The sequence below is a fragment of the Oncorhynchus mykiss genome, chromosome 6 (genome assembly GCF_057628025.1).
Source record: "Oncorhynchus mykiss isolate SJ-2025 chromosome 6, ASM5762802v1, whole genome shotgun sequence".
Classification (NCBI taxonomy): Eukaryota; Metazoa; Chordata; class Actinopteri; order Salmoniformes; family Salmonidae; genus Oncorhynchus; species Oncorhynchus mykiss.
In genome coordinates, this window is record NC_143027.1 from 77917941 (window position 1) to 77940770 (window position 22830).

Below are 22830 nucleotides of genomic sequence, written 5' to 3' on the forward strand. Positions count from 1 at the left end.
TCTTTGGGTGAATGCTTTGCTTACTGGTGATGCAAGAGAAGTCACTCAATTGCTCAATCTTGTTTAATGACATCACAATCTTGATCAGCAATGATGGATTGAAACATTTTGCAATAGAGGGTTTGAGTGAATTCCTTCCTATTTTCTCTGTGCCTGATATGCTGAAAACATTAAAAAGCAGTATAATAGTGTAGGATGCAGGTCTCTGGTTACCGTATACCTCACATAGCAGCTGCCGGGGTTGATGACTTTGAACGTGGGAGTGGGAGACTGAGACAGACAGTGATGTCATACTGTAGGTTGTAGGCAGACTGTGGGAACTAACTTGGAGATTCGTCACAGTTAGCACCATAGACCGTATATACTGTGGTTGACAGGGTTGCATCGTTGCATGGTTTTGTGATGGCTATTGTATTGTAGTTATTATTAGTCGTCCCTTTTCCTGTAACCTCTACATATATCGCTAAAGTTTATTTGTCTCAAATGTCATTTCTTGTGTTTTTATATTGCAACGTGTTGGTTGAGATGAAAACAAACAGACTGCTGTTTTACAATAGAGCACCAGCATGCATGAATGGGAACTGATCACAAACTGACTCTCATTATCACATTTCATACTTTACAATGACCCCTGTTTATCTTACCAAGGTACTGGGTGAAAATGTTATCCTTGCCTACTTTATAAATGTTTTATTTCTCTTCTTCTATCTCTTTTTTCAGGCCATGGAAATCACAAGGAGGATAGTCCTTTCCTCAGCAGTGCAGATGCTGACAGGAAGACTGATTTCTATGACAGGAACCTGGCCTTGTTTGAGGTCTGTCTTTAAAGTAACAGTCCAGTGTTTCCAGATTTCTAGGAAATATGACCTATAATGAATTACAATTTGAGTGAAAAGTTTTCCTTCCAAAAAAAATATGTTAACTGCTTTTTTTTGTGTGTGTGTTGGAATGTTGGTGGGTGTTTGTTCTCCAAATTATGATTTGGCTACAGATAGGAGTATAGGATGAGTCAACAACATTATTTGGGTGTGAGTTAACAGAATATGGACTTTTAAAAGTGAGATGTTCACTGGACAGTTACTTTGTAAGTGGCTCACAGTGACTCTGATACTAATACATGACGTGATTATACACAACATCAATATTTGCTAATGTCAACTGCCAAGATTGATCGATCACTAGATAGACCACCACTCCTACTTCAACCTATACAAATTCAGTTCCTTACAATGCACTATAATACCATTTTACTGTAGGCTATTACACCCCACAGACACATCAGGTACCCATCCAGCTCTAACTGTTCCCTGTTCTGCTGTCCCTGTCCTGCAGGAGGAATTGGACATCCGTCCCAAGGTGTCGTCCCTCCTCAGCCGGCTGGTCAACTACACCAACATTACCCAGGGGGCCAGGGAGCACGAGGAGGCCGAGAACACAGAGACGTCACGCAGGAAGGCCCCAAAGGTCAGAAGTCACAAACACCACCTCTCTTTCTCTTCTTTTGAGATTTAAACAGGCTTTAGTCTCTCTCTCTCTCTACCCCTCTGTCTCTGCACATGTTTGGATCTGAGCTTGCATGCGTGTGCTTTGGGTTGTGTTGGAGCCTGTTTGTTTCTGCCCTGTGGGCCCCCTGGTGAGAGTTGATCAATATCTTACCTGATCAATAATTCTGATCAATTAGCTATTTCCTGTGGGTCTATCTGTGCTACATACCATTTTCAGAAACACACATCAAAACATAGACACTGAAACACACATAAAAACATAGACATTGAAACACACTACTCACACAAATATGGAAAACTACAGTAGTACAGTCATAGTTATCTTGACAACCAAATCACTCACATCTGTTTCCTGTCTTCTTTATGTCACTATTTATGTTTGGTTCTTTTTTTAAATGTTGTTTTCCTCTCTCTCTCTCTCTCACTCACTCTCTCTCTCTCTCTCTCTCTCTCTCTCACTCCCTCTCACTCCCTCTCACTCTCACTCTCTCACTCTCTCTGCAGTCCCCCAACATGGGTACCCTGATGGGAGTCTACCTGCCCTGTCTACAGAACATCTTTGGTGTCATCCTGTTTCTTCGTCTAACGTGGATTGTGGGCACAGCCGGCATCGTCCAGTCATTCCTCATCGTCCTCATGTGCTGCTCATGTGTTAGTACACACACACACACAGTGCTGTGAAAAAGTTTTTCTTTTTTTTTGTGTAATTTTTGTGTAATATTAAAAATGTTTGATGATCTGAAACATTTATGTGTGACAAATGTGCAAAAAAATAAGAACTCAGGAAGGGGGCGAATACTTTTTCACAGCACTGTACACACATAGGCACACTCACATGCATGCACGCACACACACACACACACACACACACACACACACACACACACACACACACACACACACACACACACACACACACACACACACACACACACACACACACACACACACACACACACACACACTGTCTGGCAATGTTAGAAGACCATTGACACACTGTTCTTGTCCACTTGCCAAACCCCCTGTTAAAACTGGGTCACCAGCCAGCCAGTTAACATTACCAGGCTGAATAGAACCCACAGCAGTTTCCACATCCTGCTGTTTACTCCAAAGGACATGTAATATATTTGTGGTTTATGTCTCAACCTTTCCAATATGATTGATGAATTATGTTCAGTTGTCCAATGACAAGTTGCTAAGTGTGTTTATTATGTGGATAAAGAGCAGAGTGTATTGGTTGATGGGCACAACATAAAACATCCAGAACTCTCTCATAAAGACTGACTGGCCTTATTTGATGGTGTTCATATTCTCTCCTATTTGACAGACAATGCTCACTGCCATATCCATGAGTGCCATAGCTACAAATGGTGTTGTCCCAGGTGAGGGTACAGTACAAGCTTTGAAGACTGAGAATCCAAACTTACATTTTACACTTAAAACACTTTAGTTGTAACAGTTACATAAACATGACATTAAGAAGATAATATCATTTTTTTATGACATGACTAACAAATGATCACACCGTCAGTCTATTCTGACCAGTTTCATCCATGTTAACTCTGTGCTGTTCTCTGTTGTAGCCGGAGGGGCGTATTTCATGATCTCTCGTTCCCTGGGTGCTGAGTTTGGGGGGGCTGTAGGAATCTGTTTCTACCTGGGAACAACCTTCGCTGCTGCCATGTACATACTGGGAGCTATAGAGATCTTCCTGGTGAGTTATCATCTGCTCCCAAATGGCACCCTATTCCCTATTTAGTGCACTACTTTTGATCAGGACCTAAAGTAGTGCAATATGTAGAGAATATGGTGCAATTTGTGATGCAACCAATATACCACAGTAAAATAGGTCAATGTACTCAATCATTTTGAGATGGAGTAACTTACATGTAAAAATGGGATCCAAGGGGCGGAGCTAGCATGTTGGAGTGAACGGCTGTGTGTGAGAGGCTCCTGCAACTTTTTTTGCGAAATAATCTAATTTAACCTACTTTATGGCACTTTTTACAACAAACATTTCTTTCTAATACAAGATTGTAACTTTTTATATGAAAATGCCGAGTAATAAGCGACCAAAGGACAATAAATTCACAGCGGAGGCCTACTCCCCACTAAACAACGAGACAGACATGGCGGAAGGCACGGGCAACAACGTGACACTTACAGAACTTACCCGGGCTTTGGGGGAGCTACGTGTTGCTATAGCTGAGGATCTTAAGGCTACTATTGCTGAACTGGACACCAAAATTGAGAGCATCATTCGAACGGTCGCTTCGCATGGCCAGAGTATGTGTATGTGTGTATGTGAATATGTGCATATGGATGTATTTGTGTGTATATACACATATATATATATTTTTTAAATATATATTTTTATATATGCATTTATTTTGTGTGGGTGTGTATGTATGTGTATATGTACAGTGGGGAGAACAAGTATTTGATACACTGCCGATTTTGCAGGTTTTCCTACTTACAGTACAAAGCATGTAGAGGTCTGTAATTTTTATCATAGGTACACTTCAACTGTGAGAGGCGGAATCTAAAACAAAAATACAGAAAATCACATTGTATGATTTTTAAGTAATTCATTTGTATTTTATTGCATGACATAAGTATTTGATTCCGGCTGTGTTCAGAGCGATGCCTGTTTGGGAGGCCTTCCAGGTTTGATCATTGACACTTTCGGATGGATATACTTATATTCCCCCATTTTTGTTTTGTTTCATTATTTATTTTTCAATCCTTCTTATTACCATACCAGTTATTTATTGCTGCAGGGGACTGGGGGTGATGGTTGGTAGGAAAGTAGGAAAACCTGCAAAATCGGCAGTGTATCAAATACTTGTTCTCCCCACTGTATGTGTGTGTGTAAATGTGTATATATGTGTGTGTGTGTGTGTGTGTATATGTGTATATATGTGTGTGTGTATGTATATGTATGTATATATATATATATATATATATATATATATATATATATAAAAATATTTTATTTTTTATTTTTTTAATCTTAAAAAGGAAAAAAAATATATATATATTTTTATTTTTCTTGTGTGTCTTCAATAAAAAAATATTTGAAACAAAATGGGATCCAATAACATTAGCTGAACATACATTTGATCCACATAATGTTGCTGTTGTAGACTGTAGTATATGACTGATATTCGTATATTCGGAGTACTCAAAATACATTTAAAGTGAAAGGCTTCTGTTCTGCTCTTACTGTATAGTGAGTTGTAGAAGCCATTATAAGTGCATTATGAATGCACATATAAGGTATTAAATGTGTGTGCCTCACAGAAAGTGTACCTTAATTAATTATGTTGTCATTGTCCTCTCCCAGAAATATCTGGTTCCTCAGGCGGCCATCTTCCACGCCAGCGACCACCACGGGGGCGACAGTGCCATCCTCAACAACATGAGGGTGTACGGCACCATCTGTCTCAGCCTCATGGCCGTGGTGGTCTTTGTGGGGGTGAAATACGTCAACAAGCTGGCCTCTCTCTTCCTGGCCTGTGTCATCATCTCTATCGTCTCCATCTACGCCGGGGCCATTAAGTCCGTTTTCCAACCACCCAACTTCTCGTAAGGCACTGGGGATTTTTTTACTTCTTTGTCTGAACAGGCAATGGGGATAATGGTATAATTGATGTGGATTTAATTTGGTGTTAATGATCAGTTTGCCCCTGACATATCGCCAAACCACTTTCTGTTCCGCTGGCTGGAATGGTCAAGGGAGATATAATTGTATTTCCATTGTTGAACTTTGTCCTAAAGATCTAGCTACTGTACGCATACTGTAATTTTTTTCAGTGTAGTTATAATATACCTAATATCTGATCTAAAGTAGAGTGAAAACACGGATATTATCATCACATTATCATGACATGTTATCATCGCTCTGTTTATAATCAGAACCAATAATATTCCTCTTTCTCCAGGATCTGTATGTTGGGTAACAGGACACTGGTGAGAGATCAGTTTGACGTGTGTAGTAAGACGGTTCTAGAGGGCAATGTGACTGTACCTAGTCAGCTGTGGAGGAACTTCTGTAGCTCTGGCAACATGAGTAGTCCTCAATGTGACGACTACTTCAACCAGAACAACGTTACAGAGATACAGGGAATACCAGGACTGGCCAGCGGCATCATAAGAGGTAAAGACCAAAGTCAGAGGATGGACCATATTTGTAATGAAATGGCTATTACCACACTCCTGGGTCTAGGATACAGATCTAAGATCAGCTTCCCCCTCCCACTGTCCTTACCTTAACCATTAGTGGGGGGAAATGTATAACTGACCCAAGATTAGCATCTGGGGGCAGCGTCACCCAATTACATAGCCAATGTGGGCCAACCAGCTAGGGGGCAGCCGAGCCACATCCACTTTTATTTGTTTTTATTTGCTTTACCTTTATTTAACCAGGTAGGCTAGTTTAGAACCAGTTCTCATTTACAACTGCGACCTGGCCAAGTTAAAGCAAAGCAGTGCGACACAAACAACAACGCAGTTACACATGGAATAAACAAACATTCAGTCAATAATACAATAGAAAAGTCTATATATACAGTGTGTGCAAATGAGGTAGGATAAGGGAGGTAAGGCAATAAATAGGCCATAGTGGTGAAATAATTATACTATAGCAATTAAACACTGGAGTGATAGATGTGCAGAAGATAAGTGTGCAAGTAGAGACTGGGTTGCAAAGGAACAAAAATAAATAACAGTATTGGGATGAGGCAGTTGGATGGGCTATTTATAGAAGGGCTATGTACAGGTGCAGTGATCTGTGAACTGCTCTGACAGCTGGTGCTTAAAGTTAGTGAGGGAGTTATGAGTCTCCAGCTTCAGTGATTTTTGCACTTCGTTCCAGTCATTGGCAGCAGACAACTGGAAGGAAAGGCGGCCAAATTAGGAATTGGCTTTGGGGGTGACCAGTGAGATATACCTGCTGGAGCGCGTGCTATGTGTGGGTGCTGCTATGGTGACCAGTGAGTTGAGATAAGGCGGGGCTTTACCTAGCAAAGACTTATAGATGACCTGGAGCCAGTGGGTTTGGCAATGAATATGAAGCGAGGGCCAGCCAACGAGAGCATACAGGTCGCAGTGGTGGGTAGTATATGGGGCTTTGGTGACAAAACTGAAGGCACTGTGATAGACTGCATCCAATTTGCTGAGTAGAGTGTTGGAGGCTATTTTGTAAATGACATCGCCGAAGTCGAGGATCGGTAGGATGGTCATTTTTTCGAGGGTATGTTTGGCAGCATGAGTGAAGGATGCTTTGTTGCGAAATAGGAAGCCGATTCTAGATTTTATTTTGGATTGGAGATGCTTAATGTGAGTCTGGAAGGAGAGTTTACAGTCTAACCAGACACCTAGGTATTTGTAGTTGTCCACATATTCTAAGTCAGAACCGACCAGAGTAGTGATGCTGGACGGGCAGGCAGGTGTGGGCAGCGATCGGTTGAAGAGCATGCATTTAGTTTTACTTGCATTTAAGAGTAGTTGGAGGGCACGGAAAGAGAGTTGTATGGCATTGAAGCTCATCTGGAGGTTAGTTAACACAGTGTCCGAAGAAGGGCCTGAAGTATCCAAAATGGTGTCGTCTGCGTAGAGGTGGATCAGATAATCACCAGCAGCAAGAGCGACATCATTAATGTATACTTAGAAAAGAGTCGGCCCGAGAATTGAACCCTGTGGCACCCCCATAGACACTGCCAGAGGTCCGGACAACAGGCCCTCCGATTTGACACATTGAACTCTATCTGAGAAGTAGTTGGTGAACCAGGCGAGGCAGTCATTTGAGAAACCAAGGCTGTTGAGTCTGCGATAAGAATGTGGTGATTGACAGAGTCGAAGCCTTGGCCAGGTCGATGAATACAGCTGCACAGTATTGTCTCTTATCATGATATTGTTTAGGACCTTGAGCATGGCTGTGGTGCACCCATGACCAGCTCGGAAACCAGATTGCATAGCAGAGAAGGTACGGTGGGATTCGAAATGGTCGGTGAACTGTTTGTTAACTTGGCTTTCGAATACCTTAGAAACGCAGGGTAGGATAGATATAGGTCTGTAGCAATTTGGGTCTAGAGTGTCTCCCCCTTTGAAGAGGGGGATGACCGTGGCAGCTTTGCAATCTTTGGGGATCTCAGACGATACGAAAGAGAGGTTGAACAGGCTAGTAATAGGGGTTGCAACAATTTCGGCGGATCATTTTAGAGAGGGTCCAGATTGTCTAGCCCGGCTGACTTGTAGGGGCTCAGATTTTGCAGCTCTTTCAGAGCATCAGCTATCTCAATTTGGGTGAAAGAGAAATGGGGGAGGCTTAGGCACGTTGCTGTGGGGGGTGCAGGGCTGTTGACCGGGGTAGGGGTAGCCAGGTGGAAAGCAAGGCCAGCCGTAGAAAAATGCTTATTGAAGTTCTCAATTATCATGAATTTATCGGTGGTGACAGTGTTTCCTAGCCTCAGTGCAGTGGGCAGTTTGGAGGAGGTGCTCTTATTCTCCATGGACTTTACGTGTCCCAGAACTTTTTGCAGTTAGTGCTACAGGATGCAAATTTCTGTTTGAAAAAGCTAGCCTTTGATTTCCTAACTGCCTGTCTATATTGGTTCCTAACTTCCCTGAAAAGTTGCATATCGCAGGGGCTATTCGATACTAATGCAGTACGCCACGGGATGTTTTTGTGCTGGTCAAGGGCAGTCAGGTCTGGAGTGAACCAAGGGCTATATCTGTTCCTGGTTCTACATTTAATGAGGCATGCTTATTTAAGATGGTGAGGAAAGCACTTTTAAAGAATATCCAGGCATCCTCTACTGTCGTAATGAGGTCAATATCCTTCCAGGATACCCGGGCCAGGTCGATTAGAAAGACCTGCACGCTGAAGTGTTTTAGGGAGCCTTTGACAGTGATGAGGGGTGGTCGTTTGGCCGCAGTCCCATTATGGACGCAGGCAATGAGGCAGTGATCACTGAGATCCTGGTTGAAGACAGCAGAGGTGTATTTGGAGGGCAGGTTGGTTAGGATTATATTTATGAGGGTTCCCCTGTGTACGGATTTGGGGTTGTACCTGGTAGGTTCATTGATAATTTGTGTGAGATTGAGGGTATCAAGCTTAGATTGTAGGATGGCCGGGGTGTTAAGCATGTCCCAGTTTAGGTCACCTAAAAGCACGAGCTCTGAAGATAGATGGGTGCAATCAATTCACATATAGTGTCCAGGGCACAGCTGGGGGCAGAAGGTGGTCTATAGCAAGCGGCAACAGTGAGAGACTTGTTTCTGGAAAGGTGGATTTTAAAAGTAGAAGCTCAAATTGTTTGGGCACAGACCTAGATAGTAAGACAGAACTCTGCAGGCTATCTCTGCAGTAGATTGCAACTCCGCCCCCTTGGCAGTTCTATCTTGTCGGAAAATGTTATAGTTAGGGATGGAAATGTCAGGGTTTTTGGTGGTCTTCCTAAGCCAGGATCCAGACACGGCTAGGACATCCAGGTTGCCAGAGTGTGCTAAAGCAGTGAATAAAACAAACTTAGAGAGGAGGCTTCTAATTTTAACATGCATGAAACTAGGGCTTTTACGGTTACAAAAGTCAACAAATGAGAGCGCCTGGGGAATGGGAGTGGAGCTAGGCACTGCAGGTCCTGGGTTAACCTCTACACCAGAGGAACAGAGGAGGAGTAGGATAAGGATAAGTATAAGAACTGGTCATCTGGTACGTTCGGAACAGAGAGTAAAAGGAGAAGGTTTCTGGGCACGTGTAATAGATTGTACAGACAAAGGTATGGTAGGATGTGAATACAGTGGATGTAAACCTATGCATTGAGTGACGATGAGAGAGATATTGTCTCTAGAAACATAATTTAAACCAGGTGAGGTCAGGTGAGGTGGGAGGTGTAACTAAAGGGTTAGCTAAGGCGTATTGAGCAGGGCTTGAGGCTCTACAATGAAATAAGGCTATAATTACTAACCAAAACAGCAATGGACAAGGCATATTGACATTAAGGAGATGCATGCGTAGCCGAGTGATCATTGGGTCCAGTGAGTAGCTGGGCGGGCTGGAGACATGGCGATTCAGACAGCTAGCGGGCTGGGCCTAGCAGGCTAGCAGAAGGGCCTTAGAGGGACGTCGTGATGGAAGAAGTCAGTTGTAGCCCTTTCATACGGTTATGTCGGTAGATCAGTCGTGATGGATCAGCAGGGCTCCGTGTAGAAAATGGTCCAGGCCAATTGGCAAAATAGGTATTGTAGCCCAAGGAGTGGCTGATGAACCTCTTCAGCTAGCCGGGCTAATTGGTGCTTGCTTCGGGACAGAGACGTTAGCCAGGAGAAGCCAATCAGATAGCCGCAAGATAGCTGCGATGATCCAGGTGAAGAGGTTCAGAGCTTGCGATAGGAATCCAGAGATATGGAGAATAAGAAGTCCGATACGCTCTGGTTTGAATCGCATTGTGCATCACTGGCAGAAGTTGTTCAGGCTAAAGGTTAGCTGATGACCGCTAGCAGTGGTTAGCTGACGACTAGCTAGTAGCTAGTTAGCTTCTGTTGGGGGTTCCGGTTCTGAAGTAAAGAAAATAGCAGATCCATACCACATTGGATGAGGCGGGTTGCAGTTGAAGTTGGGGTTAAGAAAAATATTTTAAAAATAAATGCGAAGAAAAAATATATAAAAAGATATATACAGGACGAAGACAAAAGACGCCTGACTGCTACGCCATTTTACAATAGTGATGACATGTAATTACAGTAAAACATAGACTTTGTGTACAACATGTTTGTAGTGATTTAGCTATCTAAAAAAGTGAGTATATATACTTTGTAAAACATTTTATGTTATTATAACAATAATTTGTGATGTTGTAGAGCTATGGGTGTTGTCGTGCCGTTAGGTGGATGCCATTACGTTGCTTACTTTGTGGATGGGATACTAGCATTTCTATAAACTTGGTTCCTGATGCATGTTTTAGATAACATGTGGGGAGACTACCTGGAGAAGGGTCAGATCTTGGAGAAGGCAGGTCTGCCCTCAGTAGACGTTCACAGGGCTGTGGAGAGCGTCGGCCTGTACGTCTCAGCTGACATCACTACCTCCTTCACCCTCCTGGTGGGAATCTTCTTTCCCTCCGCCACAGGTAAGACCTGACAACCCAGATCCATAACTGGCAACCCAGACCATGAACTGGCAACACCAGACCAATAATCCCAGCTGGCAACCCAGAGACATTTTTGTTCACTGATTGGTCAACATTCTGAGAGTTGTCAGTAACTGATGCGTGTCCTTCATGTCCTTGTACTGTAGGTATCATGGCAGGCTCCAACAGATCAGGAGATCTGAAAGATGCTCAGAAGTCCATCCCTATTGGAACCATCTTGGCTATAACCACTACTACCCTTGTCTGTATCCTTTCATGGAGTCAATAGTAAAATCAAATCAACATGTATTTGTCACGTGCACAGGATACATCAGGTGTAAACGGTACAGTGAAATGCCTACTTGCAAGCTCTTCCTCATCCATATCAATAGGCAGTGTTCTCCCCAAGTTGTTCAATGTCTAGATACATCTGTCTTCCATACTGCATGTGTTTCTGTGTGTTCCTTAACATCCTGTCTTCCATACTGCATGTGTTTCTGTGTGTTCCTTAACATCCTGTCTTCCATACTGCATGTGTTTCTGTGTGTTCCTTAACATCCTGTCTTCCATACTGCATGTGTTTCTGTGTGTTCCTTAACATCCTGTCTTCCATACTGCATGTGTTTCTGTGTGTTCCTTAACATCCTGTCTTCCATTCTGCATGTGTTTCTGTGTGTTCCTTAACATCCTGTCTTCAGATTTCAGCTCTGTGGTTCTGTTTGGGGCCTGTATTGAAGGAGCGGTCCTAAGGGACAAGTAAGTGAACTTGTCTGTAGCCACATCTTTGACATCACAATATACATTCAGGTCCAGACAATAGCCTGTCTGCTTCTCAACAACATACAGTACAAGCTTGTAATTATATTTGTTGGTATGGCAAAGCACTTCAGATGCTGTGTTTGTTGGTATTGATAATGGCCCCGCTAACAGGTCCATGTCCTCTCCTGTCCTGTAGGTTTGGGGATGCAGTCAGTAAGAACCTGGTTGTGGGGACTCTGTCCTGGCCTTCCCCCTGGGTCATCGTGATTGGCTCCTTCTTCTCCACTGTAGGGGCTGGACTACAGTCCCTGACCGGCGCCCCTCGTCTCCTACAGGCCATCGCCAAGGACAACATTATCCCCTTCCTCAGGGTAGGCCCAGCCACATGTAGCCTAGCAGTTAAGAGCATTGGGGCAGTAACCAGAAGGTTGCTGGTTCAAATCCCAGAGCTGACTAGGTAAAAAATATACCCATGTGCTCTTGAGCAATGCACTTACCCTAATTGCTCCTGTAAGTTGCTCTGGATAAGAGTGTCTGCTCAAATGTAAAAAATCATACATTGGCTATCAGTGCCCTTCCTTATGGCTTTGTGGGTGGAGCTGTACATACACACTGTGTAATTCCTATACAATGCAAAGCATCTAGTGGCCTGAGAAACACAGCCATAATTTAGGTTTCTCTAGGTTTCTCTAGCTGCCACCACTGTTTGTACACATTGCTTGATACATTGCTCGGCTCTATGCCCATGTATGCTCACAGTGGCCCTACTATTAGATACATGATGATACACAACTAAAAACTACAGTGAACAAGAGAATAGAGTTGCGGTTGTCTTTGCTTACTCATTTGAATGAAGCTGAACATAGAAGTTCATTTGCATTCCCACATGTAAATTATTGTTGGTAGAAGAGGATTAGCTATATAAAAGAAGGGCATTATGTAACCCTGTTCTAGGATCAGGTTAAGCGACTGTGAAAATTCTTGTAAAAAAACTGGCCTAGGACCAGTACTTAGAGGCCCAATGCACCCGTTTTTCAATCAATAACAAATCATTTCTCGGTAACAATTAAGTACCTACCAATAATAGTTTTCCATTAAAGTCAACAAAAATAGATTTTTTTAGCAAAAACATTTTTCTCAAGCAAAAAGTTAGACAGGACTTTCTGGGAGTGGTCCAAGTGGGGAGGGGAAAACTGAAAACTAGCTGTTATTGGCAGAGAGGTTGGAACCCTATTTGTCTTTTAAAGTTTCACTATGCAGAAATCGCTCCGCCAATTTCCTGGTTGCAAAAATTCAAGTAGTTCACCTAATTTCAGTTTATGTGATAAAACAAGCACACATATAGTGTAGAGAATCATTGTACCATCTAAACCGTTGTGAAATATATTTTCAATAACCAAACATATATTGTATTTTCAGCTGTTTGAAGCTGGTGTACAAAACTGAAAGTAAAAGATGCAAAAACAAAATGTAAGAACTGGAAGCATAGAAATAGTGCACATAGAACACATTTACCGCTTGTTAGAATAACTTTAAATGTGAATGACGGATCTATAACTCACATTTCTATGTGAATTTGGTCGGGTCACCCAAAAAGTTGGTGATGTCACCAGACAAGCCGAAACTCCTGCCCATGCAAACCTGCTGATTAGGAGGTCCTGTGTATATTGTATTTTCAACCAGTAACTATCAGGAAATAACACTGATCAAATGTTTTCACATGTGTTAGTTTCATCAGCTGTTGTACAACCTGATGTGAAACGCAGGGAAAAATTTAATTTTGACTGCACTGGGCCTTTAAGGCCACTCAATCCATAAATGATCGGTCCCCTTGGCTACAATACAACAATCAGCCTGAAATAAAACAAATAAAAAACAAACCATCACAAAAAAAAGAATGTATTTATAAAGTGTATGTTTTTTTATTTTCTGGTGTAGGTGTTTGGTCATGGCAAGGCCAATGGGGAGCCAACCTGGGCACTGTTACTGACAGGGCTCATCGCTGAGCTGGGCATCCTCATAGCCTCTCTGGACATGGTGGCCCCCATCCTCTCCATGTGAGTCACACACACACACATACACATGCACGAAACAGACTAAACACACACATATGCATGCAGACACATCAAAAATGATTATGTAAAAGCAGGCAAATAGGGCTGATTTCAAATCATATGATGGGTGAACTTGCTGAACTTGGGGCCTCCCGAGTGGCGCAGAAGTCTAAGGCACTGCATCGCAGTGCTAGCTGTGCCACTAGAAATTCTAGGTCGCAGCCAGCTGTGACCGGGAGACCCATAGGGCGGCGCACAATTGGACCAACATTGTCCGGGTTAGGGGAGGGTTTGTCCTTGTCTCATTGCGCACGAGCGACTCCTGTGGCGGGCCGGACGCAGTGTACGCTGACACGGTCGCCAGTTGTATGGTGTTTCCTCCGACACATTAGTGCGGCTGGCTTCCAGGTCAAGTGGGCATTGTGTCAAGAAGCAGTGTGGCTTGGTTGGGTTGTGTTTCGGAGGACGCACGGCTCTCGACCTTCACCTCTCCCCAGTCTGTATGGGAGTTGCAGCGATGAGACAAGACTGTAACTACCAATTGGGTACCACAAAATTGTGGAGAAAAAGGGGTAAAAAATATAATAAAAAATGAATTTGCTGAAATTACTCCCATCAGCCAAAGTCATGTAGTTTTTACATGGGAGAAAACAGACTCTTGATGACTCTACTTCCCTTCTCAAACACTGCTAATAAACCATAAACCATTTTAAACCATAAACATCTCACAGATGTTTAAAAAACATTATGGTCCTCTGAGGAGTAGTTTGGGCGGCAGGTAGCCTAGCAGGGCCAGTAACTGAAAGGTTGCTGGTTCAAATCCCTGAGCTGACTAGGTAAATAATCTGTTCATGTGCCCTTGAGCAAGACACTTAACCCTAATTGCTCCTGTAAGTCACTCTGGATAAGAGTGTCTGCTAAAATATACTTGAATCAAATCACTTGCATTTTAACAACCACTTCACAAGTGAAACACCTCATTCCAGCCAGGCACTCTGTACACAATCAGCACAAGTGACTTTGTGTGGAAGGTCACCAAGTGCAGTGGTTCACAAACTGTGGGTCCAGTTATTTTATATATAGACAGTGCCTTGCGAAAGTATTCGGCCCCCTTGAACTTTGCGACCTTTTGCCACATTTCAGGCTTCAAACATAAAGATATAAAACTGTATTTTTTTGTGAAGAATCAACAACAAGTGGGACACAATCATGAAGTGGAACGACATTTATTGGATATTTCAAACTTTAACAAATCAAAAACTGAAAAATTGGGGGTGCAAAATTATTCAGCCCCCTTAAGTTAATACTTTGTAGCGCCACCTTTTGCTGCGACTACAGCTGTAAGTCGCTTGGGGTATGTCTCTATCAGTTTTGCACATCGAGAGACTGAAATTTTTTCCCATTCCTCCTTGCAAAACAGCTCGAGCTCAGTGAGGTTGGATGGAGAGCATTTGTGAACAGCAGTTTTCAGTTCATTCCACAGATTCTCGATTGGATTCAGGTCTGGACTTTGACTTGGCCATTCTAACACCTGGATATGTTTATTTTTGAACCATTCAATTGTAGATTTTGCTTTATGTTTTGGATCATTGTCTTGTTGGAAGACAAATCTCCGTCCCAGTCGCAGGTCTTTTGCAGACTCCATCAGGTTTTCTTCCAGAATGGTCCTGTATTTGGCTCCATCCATCTTCCCATCAATTTTAACAATCTTCCCTGTCCCTGCTGAAGAAAAGCAGGCCCAAACTATGATGCTGCCACCACCATGTTTGACAGTGGGGATGGTGTGTTCAGCTGTTGCTTTTACGCCAAACATAAGGTTTGGATTGTTGCCAAAAAGTTCAATTTTGGTTTCATCTGCCCAGAGCACCTTCTTCCACATGTTTGGTGTGTCTCCCAGGTGGCTTGTGGCAAACTTTAAACAACACTTTTTATGGATATCTTTAAGAAATGGCTTTCTTCTTGCCACTCTTCCATAAAGGCCAGATTTGTGCAATATACGTCTGATTGTTGTCCTATGGACAGAGTCTCCCACCTCAGCTGTAGATCTCTGCAGTTCATCCAGAGTGATCATGGGCCTCTTGGCTGCATCTCTGATCAGTCTTCTCCTTGTATGAGCTGCAAGTTTAGAGGGACGGCCAGGTCTTGGTAGATTTTCTGTGGTCTGATACTCCTTCCATTTCAATATTATCGCTTGCACAGTGCTCCTTGGGATGTTTAAAGCTTGGGAAATCTTTTTGTATCCAAATCCGGCTTTAAACTTCTTCACAACAGTATCTCGGACCTGCCTGGTGTGTTCCTTGTTCTTCATGATGCTCTCTGCGCTTTTAACGGACCTCTGAGACTATCACAGTGCAGGTGCATTTATACGGAGACTTGATTACACACAGGTGGATTGTATTTATCATCATTAGTCATTTAGGTCAACATTGGATCATTCAGAGATCCTCACTGAACTTCTGGAGAGAGTTTGCTGCACTGAAAGTAAAGGGGCTGAATAATTTTGCACGCCCAATTTTTCAGTTTTTGATTTGTTAAAAAAGTTTGAAATATCCAATAAATGTCGTTCCACTTCATGATTGTGTCCCACTTGTTGTTGATTCTTCACAAAAAAATACAGTTTTATATCTTTATGTTTGAAGCCTGAAATGTGGCAAAAGGTCGCAAAGTTCAAGGGGGCCGAATACTTTCGCAAGGCACTGTATATTAATTTACTGTTGAAAGTTATAATAGTAGAATGCGTAAGGTAAAATTTTGAAATTGGGTAGTGCATCATCAGTATTCCTCTTGTCATGTCAGTCATTAGCTGAAATGGGCTAGTTGATCTGGACATTTCTATTTATAACATGTCAGAAATGCCCAGATCAACAAGCCCATTTCAGCTAGGTTTTTTAGCCCATACATTTCGTAATAATGTTCGAGTCACACAAATATCACATGAATACCTGCCAGTGCGGCGAGGTGGAATAGCCAGCACTGGGCTATGCAGGCGAACCGGGGACACCGTGCGCAAGGTTGATGCCATGTAAGCTGGCCCAAGGAGACACACTGGAGACCAGATGCGTAGAGCCGGCTTCATGGCACTTGGCTCGATGCCCACTCTAGCCCGGCCGATACGTGGTCTCTCTAGCCCCCCGGTAACCACAGGAAGTTGGCTCAGGTCTCCTACCTGGCGTAGCCATACTCCCTGTGGCTTCCATCCACGACGCCGCGCTGCCTCCTCATACCAGCGCCTCTCCGCTTTCGCCGCCTCCAGTTCTTCTTTGGGGCGGCGATATTCTCCTGGCTGAGCCAGGACACAAACTGTTCACACCCCTCTTGTTGGCGTAGGTAATACTTTTCAGGTTTAAATCTTATTTCCTGCAGTTCTATACATTATGCCATGTCTAATTGTGCCCATAGAAATAGACATTGCGCACATGCGGGATGTTCCTCAATGCTGGAAGGGGGGCCTGAGTGAAAAAGTTTGGGAAACCTTGACCTAGTGCACTTTCTTGTGTTTTGCCATCAGTTGAGATGTATTTTAGCAGACTACCAGGCCTATACATCCTGCAACAAGTACATAACTGCAAAATTAATATATTGGAATTCCAAATCAATATTTAAATGACTAAATCGGTTTGGACTGAATTACATTTTGTGGTGTGTGATTTTTTTTCCTACAGGTTCTTCTTGATGTGCTATCTGTTTGTGAACTTAGCCTGTGCTGTGCAGACTTTACTACGGACACCAAACTGGAGACCTAGGTTTAAATATTACCACTGGTAAGTACAGTACAGGTGTATGTGCGTGGCTGTGTATCCGTGCATACTGTATGTGAGCGATGTAACACTCATTTGTATATGCGTGGGTGTTGGGTACACTTTCACTCCATTTGAATAATCTACTTTGCTTTCTCAGGTGACATATTGGGAAGCTTATCAAAATATCCTGTTGACTGACTGGAGGACTTTATGCAGACTCCAGCTAGAGAGGCATTTTGTTCTCTGGTGTTCTGATGGTAGCCTAGAAAGAAGGAACTTCACTGTAATAAGCTTCAGTAGCTGAACAAGTATAGCACCTGTCGTGGAAATTCACCACTGAAACTCAGTGTAAAGGAATCAATCTTTAGTATCATGACCGGAGAGGTTCACATTCTCAATCAAAGTTTGATGAAAACTCTGAAATGGGCTTTCCCTCTCAGTCCTTTTATAGTGCTATACAAACAAGTCATATAAGCATGATTTACATTATACATTATTAACATTGGTTCCTGCATGTGACTGAAAAGGCTTTTTCTCTCAAAGCTGGGACTTTGAAACTGAGATACTCCTTTTGGCTCCCATAACAATGTTCTGGGCCATTTGGTCTGAGGAGGAGGTCACAGTCACCTGCACGAACCAAGATAGAGTGAGAGGAGATGCTGTTTACAATTCAATGCATTCCCTCCTTTTATCACTTTGTGATAATTATTGTTACATTTTAAGGTAAGCATTAGATTATGGCTTAAACTATCAAAGGAGGATCTATCAAAATACGTCTATTAAAGTAAGCGGAATCAACACATAAAACCAGACACTTTATCCTTTTAAACCCCTTCACTCTGGGTTGTAAATTCTTAAATACACACACATACACATGGGATCTGTAGACCCAGAATATATAAAACCTGTTGTTTAACAAATCCCCTAGGGCCTTCAAAAAGGTGGTGCTGACTTATCAGCTCATTATTCGGTACTTAAACATTTACTTGGATCTACTCCAATTCCGGACAGTGTTCCTTGTAATGGAAAAAGTGTGTTTTAGATGACATTACCTTCTTGTTTAAATCACTGGTATATTGAAACTATCGAATTGAGTAATAATAATTGAAAATTGTCAAAAACGTATCTTATTCAATTATTCATACCTCTGCCCCAAATTTTCCCACTGTGTTAGGGTTAAGGTCTGTTTGAATTTATTGAGTACCACTCACTGTTACTGCCAGCTTATCTATTGGTTCACAGGAAGCTTATCTTTAACCTAAACACCAGATGACCTCTAATATAATATCAGTCCCAATGCTCATTCCCTCTGTCAGTCATGTGACCTTGTATTGAAACATTTATTTCTTCAAATTACTAAGATATTGCATTATTAGAGTGTTATTTGAAAACAACTAATATTACCATTCGCATACTGTCAACACTCATTAAATGTGACATCCACTGACAGACCATGAGTACCATGAATCTTTCCATTTTACTCTCTTTATGACTGTCTTTATTTACCTATGCTAGTCTCCATATCGGTTTCCTTCAACTAGGACCCCTCTACTCTTCCCAATAGGAAAAACCCTCTCAATCACTACTGCTAATACACATGGATCACTCTCAAACAATGCTCTGCTTTTACCCCTATTGTAAGGTTTAAAAGCAAACATGATAACTTTCTCCTTATTGGAAAGCATTGTTTGAATTTGAGTCTACCCTAACAATGTTACTCTATATTTATTACCCATTTCTGTTGGATATTCACTCTCTGCTTCACGCTCATTAAATGTCTATTATTTTGAGAGGAATATGTAATGCGGGGAAAATATAAAATACATTTCCCAGACCCTTTAGACAGTCATACTCATCAGAACACTGAGGCTTTATTTCTCAGACCCTTTAGACAGTCATACTCATCAGAACACTGAGGCTTTATTTCTCAGACCCTTTAGACAGTCATACTCATCAGAACACTGAGGCTTTATTTCCCAGACCCTTTAGACAGTCATACTCATCAGAACACTGAGGCTTTATTTCTCAGACCCTTTAGACAGTCATACTCATCAGAACACTGAGGCTTTATTTCTCAGACCCTTTAGACAGTCATACTCATCAGAACACTGAGGCTTTATTTCTCAGACCCTTTAGACAGTCATACTCATCAGAACACTGAGGCTTTATTTCTCAGACCCTTTAGACAGTCATACTCATCAGAACACTGAGGCTTTATTTCTCAGACCCTTTAGACAGTCATACTCATTAGAACACTGAGGCTTTATTTCCCAGACCCTTTAGACAGTCATACTCATCAGAACACTGAGGCTTTATTTCCCAGACCCTTTAGACAGTCATACTCATTAGAACACTGAGGCTTTATTTCCCAGACCCTTTAGACAGTCATACTCATCAGAACACTGAGGCTTTATTTCCCTGACCCTTTAGACAGTCATACTCATCAGAACACTGAGGCTTTATTTCTCAGACCCTTTAGACAGTCATACTCATTAGAACACTAAGGCTTTATTTCCCAGACCCTTTAGACAGTCATACTCATCAGAACACTGAGGCTTTATTTCCCTGACCCTTTAGACAGTCATACTCATCAGAACACTGAGGCTTTATTTCCCTGACCCTTTAGACAGTCATACTCATCAGAACACTGAGGCTTTATTTCTCAGACCCTTTAGACAGTCATACTCATCAGAACACTGAGGCTTTATTTCTCAGACCCTTTAGACAGTCATACTCATCAGAACACTGAGGCTTTATTTCCCAGACCCTTTAGACAGTCATACTCATCAGAACACTGAGGCTTTATTTCCCAGACCCTTTAGACAGTCATACTCATCAGAACACTGAGGCTTTATTTCCCAGACCCTTTAGACAGTCATACTCATCAGAACACTGAGGCTTTATTTCTCAGACCCTTTAGACAGTCATACTCATCAGAACACTTAGGCTTTATTTCTCAGACCCTTTAGACAGTCATACTCATCAGAACACTGAGGCTTTATTTCTCAGACCCTTTAGACAGTCATACTCATCAGAACACTGAGGCTTTATTTCTCAGACCCTTTAGACAGTCATACTCATCAGAACACTGAGGCTTTATTTCTCAGACCCTTTAGACAGTCATACTCATCAGAACACTGAGGCTTTATTTCTCAGACCCTTTAGACAGTCATACTCATCAGAACACTGAGGCTTTATTTCTCAGACCCTTTAGACAGTCATACTCATCAGAACACTGAGGCTTTATTTCTCAGACCCTTTAGACAGTCATACTCATTAGAACACTGAGGCTTTATTTCCCCGACCCTTTAGACAGTCATACTCATCAGAACACTGAGGCTTTATTTCCTTGACCCTTTAGACAGTCATACTCATCAGAACACTGAGGCTTTATTTCTCAGACCCTTTAGACAGTCATACTCATTAGAACACTGAGGCTTTATTTCCCAGACCCTTTAGACAGTCATACTCATCAGAACACTGAGGCTTTATTTCCCTGACCCTTTAGACAGTCATACTCATCAGAACACTGAGGCTTTATTTCCCTGACCCTTTAGACAGTCATACTCATCAGAACACTGAGGCTTTATTTCTCAGACCCTTTAGACAGTCATACTCATCAGAACACTGAGGCTTTATTTCTCAGACCCTTTAGACAGTCATACTCATCAGAACACTGAGGCTTTATTTCCCAGACCCTTTAGACAGTCATACTCATCAGAACACTGAGGCTTTATTTCTCAGACCCTTTAGACAGTCATACTCATCAGAACACTGAGGCTTTATTTCCCAGACCCTTTAGACAGTCATACTCATCAGAACACTGAGGCTTTATTTCTCAGACCCTTTAGACAGTCATACTCATCAGAACACTGAGGCTTTATTTCTCAGACCCTTTAGACAGTCATACTCATCAGAACACTGAGGCTTTATTTCTCAGACCCTTTAGACAGTCATACTCATCAGAACTCTGAGGCTTTATTTCCCAGACCCTTTAGACAGTCATACTCATCAGAACACTGAGGCTTTATTTCCCAGACCCTTTAGACAGTCATACTCATCAGAACACTGAGGCTTTATTTCCCAGACCCTTTAGACAGTCATACTCATCAGAACACTGAGGCTTTATTTCCCAGACCCTTTAGACAGTCATACTCATCAGAACACTGAGGCTTCATTTCCCTGACCCTTTAGACAGTCATACTCATCAGAACACTGAGGCGTTATTTCCCAGACCCTTTAGACAGTCATACTCATCAGAACACTGAGGCGTTATTTCCCAGACCCTTTAGACAGTCATACTCATCAGAACACTGAGGCTTTATTTCCCAGACCCTTTAGACAGTCATACTCATCAGAACACTGAGGCTTTATTTCTCAGACCCTTTAGACAGTCATACTCATCAGAACACTGAGGCTTTATTTCCCAGACCCTTTAGACAGTCGTACTCATCAGAACACTGAGGCTTTATTTCCCAGACCCTTTAGACAGTCGTACTCATCAGAACACTGAGGCTTTATTTCCCAGACCCTTTAGACAGTCGTACTCATCAGAACACTGAGGCTTTATTTCCCAGACCCTTTAGACAGTCATACTCATCAGAACACTGAGGCTTTATTTCTCAGACCCTTTAGACAGTCATACTCATCAGAACACTGAGGCTTTATTTCTCAGACCCTTTAGACAGTCATACTCATCAGAACACTGAGGCTTTATTTCTCAGACCCTTTAGACAGTCATACTCATTAGAACACTGGGGCTTTATTTCCCAGACCCTTTAGACAGTCATACTCATCAGAACACTGAGGCTTTATTTCCCAGACCCTTTAGACAGTCATACTCATTAGAACACTGAGGCTTTATTTCCCAGACCCTTTAGACAGTCATACTCATCAGAACACTGAGGCTTTATTTCCCAGACCCTTTAGACAGTCATACTCATTAGAACACTGAGGCTTTATTTCCCAGACCCTTTAGACAGTCATACTCATTAGAACACTGAGGCTTTATTTCCCAGACCCTTTAGACAGTCATACTCATCAGAACACTGAAGCTTTATTTCCCAGATTCTTTAGACAGTCATACTCATCAGAACACTGAGGCTTTATTTCCCAGACCCTTTAGACAGTCATACTCATCAGAACACTGAGGCTTTATTTCCCAGACCATTTAGACAGTCATACTCATCAGAACACTGAGGCTTTATTTCTCAGACCCTTTAGACAGTCATACTCATCAGAACACTGAGGCTTTATTTCCCTGACCCTTTAGACAGTCATACTCATCAGAACACTGAGGCTTTATTTCCCAGACCCTTTAGACAGTCATACTCATCAGAACACTGAGGCTTTATTTCCCAGACCCTTTAGACAGTCGTACTCATCAGAACACTGAGGCTTTATTTCCCAGACCCTTTAGACAGTCGTACTCATCAGAACACTGAGGCTTTATTTCTCAGACCCTTTAGACAGTCGTACTCATCAGAACACTGAGGCTTTCTTTCCCAGACCCTTTAGACAGTCATACTCATCAGAACACTGAGGCTTTATTTCTCAGACCCTTTAGACAGTCATACTCATCAGAACACTGAGGCTTTATTTCCCTGACCCTTTAGACAGTCATACTCATCAGAACACTGAG

General features: G+C 42.3%; 1 protein-coding gene across 5 annotated transcripts in view; it reads left to right on the forward strand.

Annotated features, from left to right (window-relative positions):
• LOC110526617 (solute carrier family 12 member 4) overlaps window positions 1-22830 on the forward strand; it is a 75023-nt gene that overhangs the window by 35273 nt on the left and 16920 nt on the right. For all 5 annotated transcript variants that reach the window (XR_016496885.1, XM_090238922.1, XM_021607733.3 and 2 more), the window contains exons 2-14: window positions 721-815; window positions 1333-1464; window positions 2010-2156; window positions 2833-2887; window positions 3089-3219; window positions 4852-5093; window positions 5450-5664; window positions 10472-10636; window positions 10804-10902; window positions 11335-11392; window positions 11592-11766; window positions 13334-13452; window positions 17112-17210. Coding sequence is in view for 4 of the 5 variants with exons in the window: in XM_090238922.1 (XP_090095048.1) it covers window positions 721-815; window positions 1333-1464; window positions 2010-2156; window positions 2833-2887; window positions 3089-3219; window positions 4852-5093; window positions 5450-5664; window positions 10472-10636; window positions 10804-10902; window positions 11335-11392; window positions 11592-11766; window positions 13334-13452; window positions 17112-17210 (1732 nt within the window). In the remaining variant the exon portion in view is untranslated. The remainder of the gene's footprint in view (window positions 1-720; window positions 816-1332; window positions 1465-2009; window positions 2157-2832; window positions 2888-3088; window positions 3220-4851; window positions 5094-5449; window positions 5665-10471; window positions 10637-10803; window positions 10903-11334; window positions 11393-11591; window positions 11767-13333; window positions 13453-17111; window positions 17211-22830) is intronic.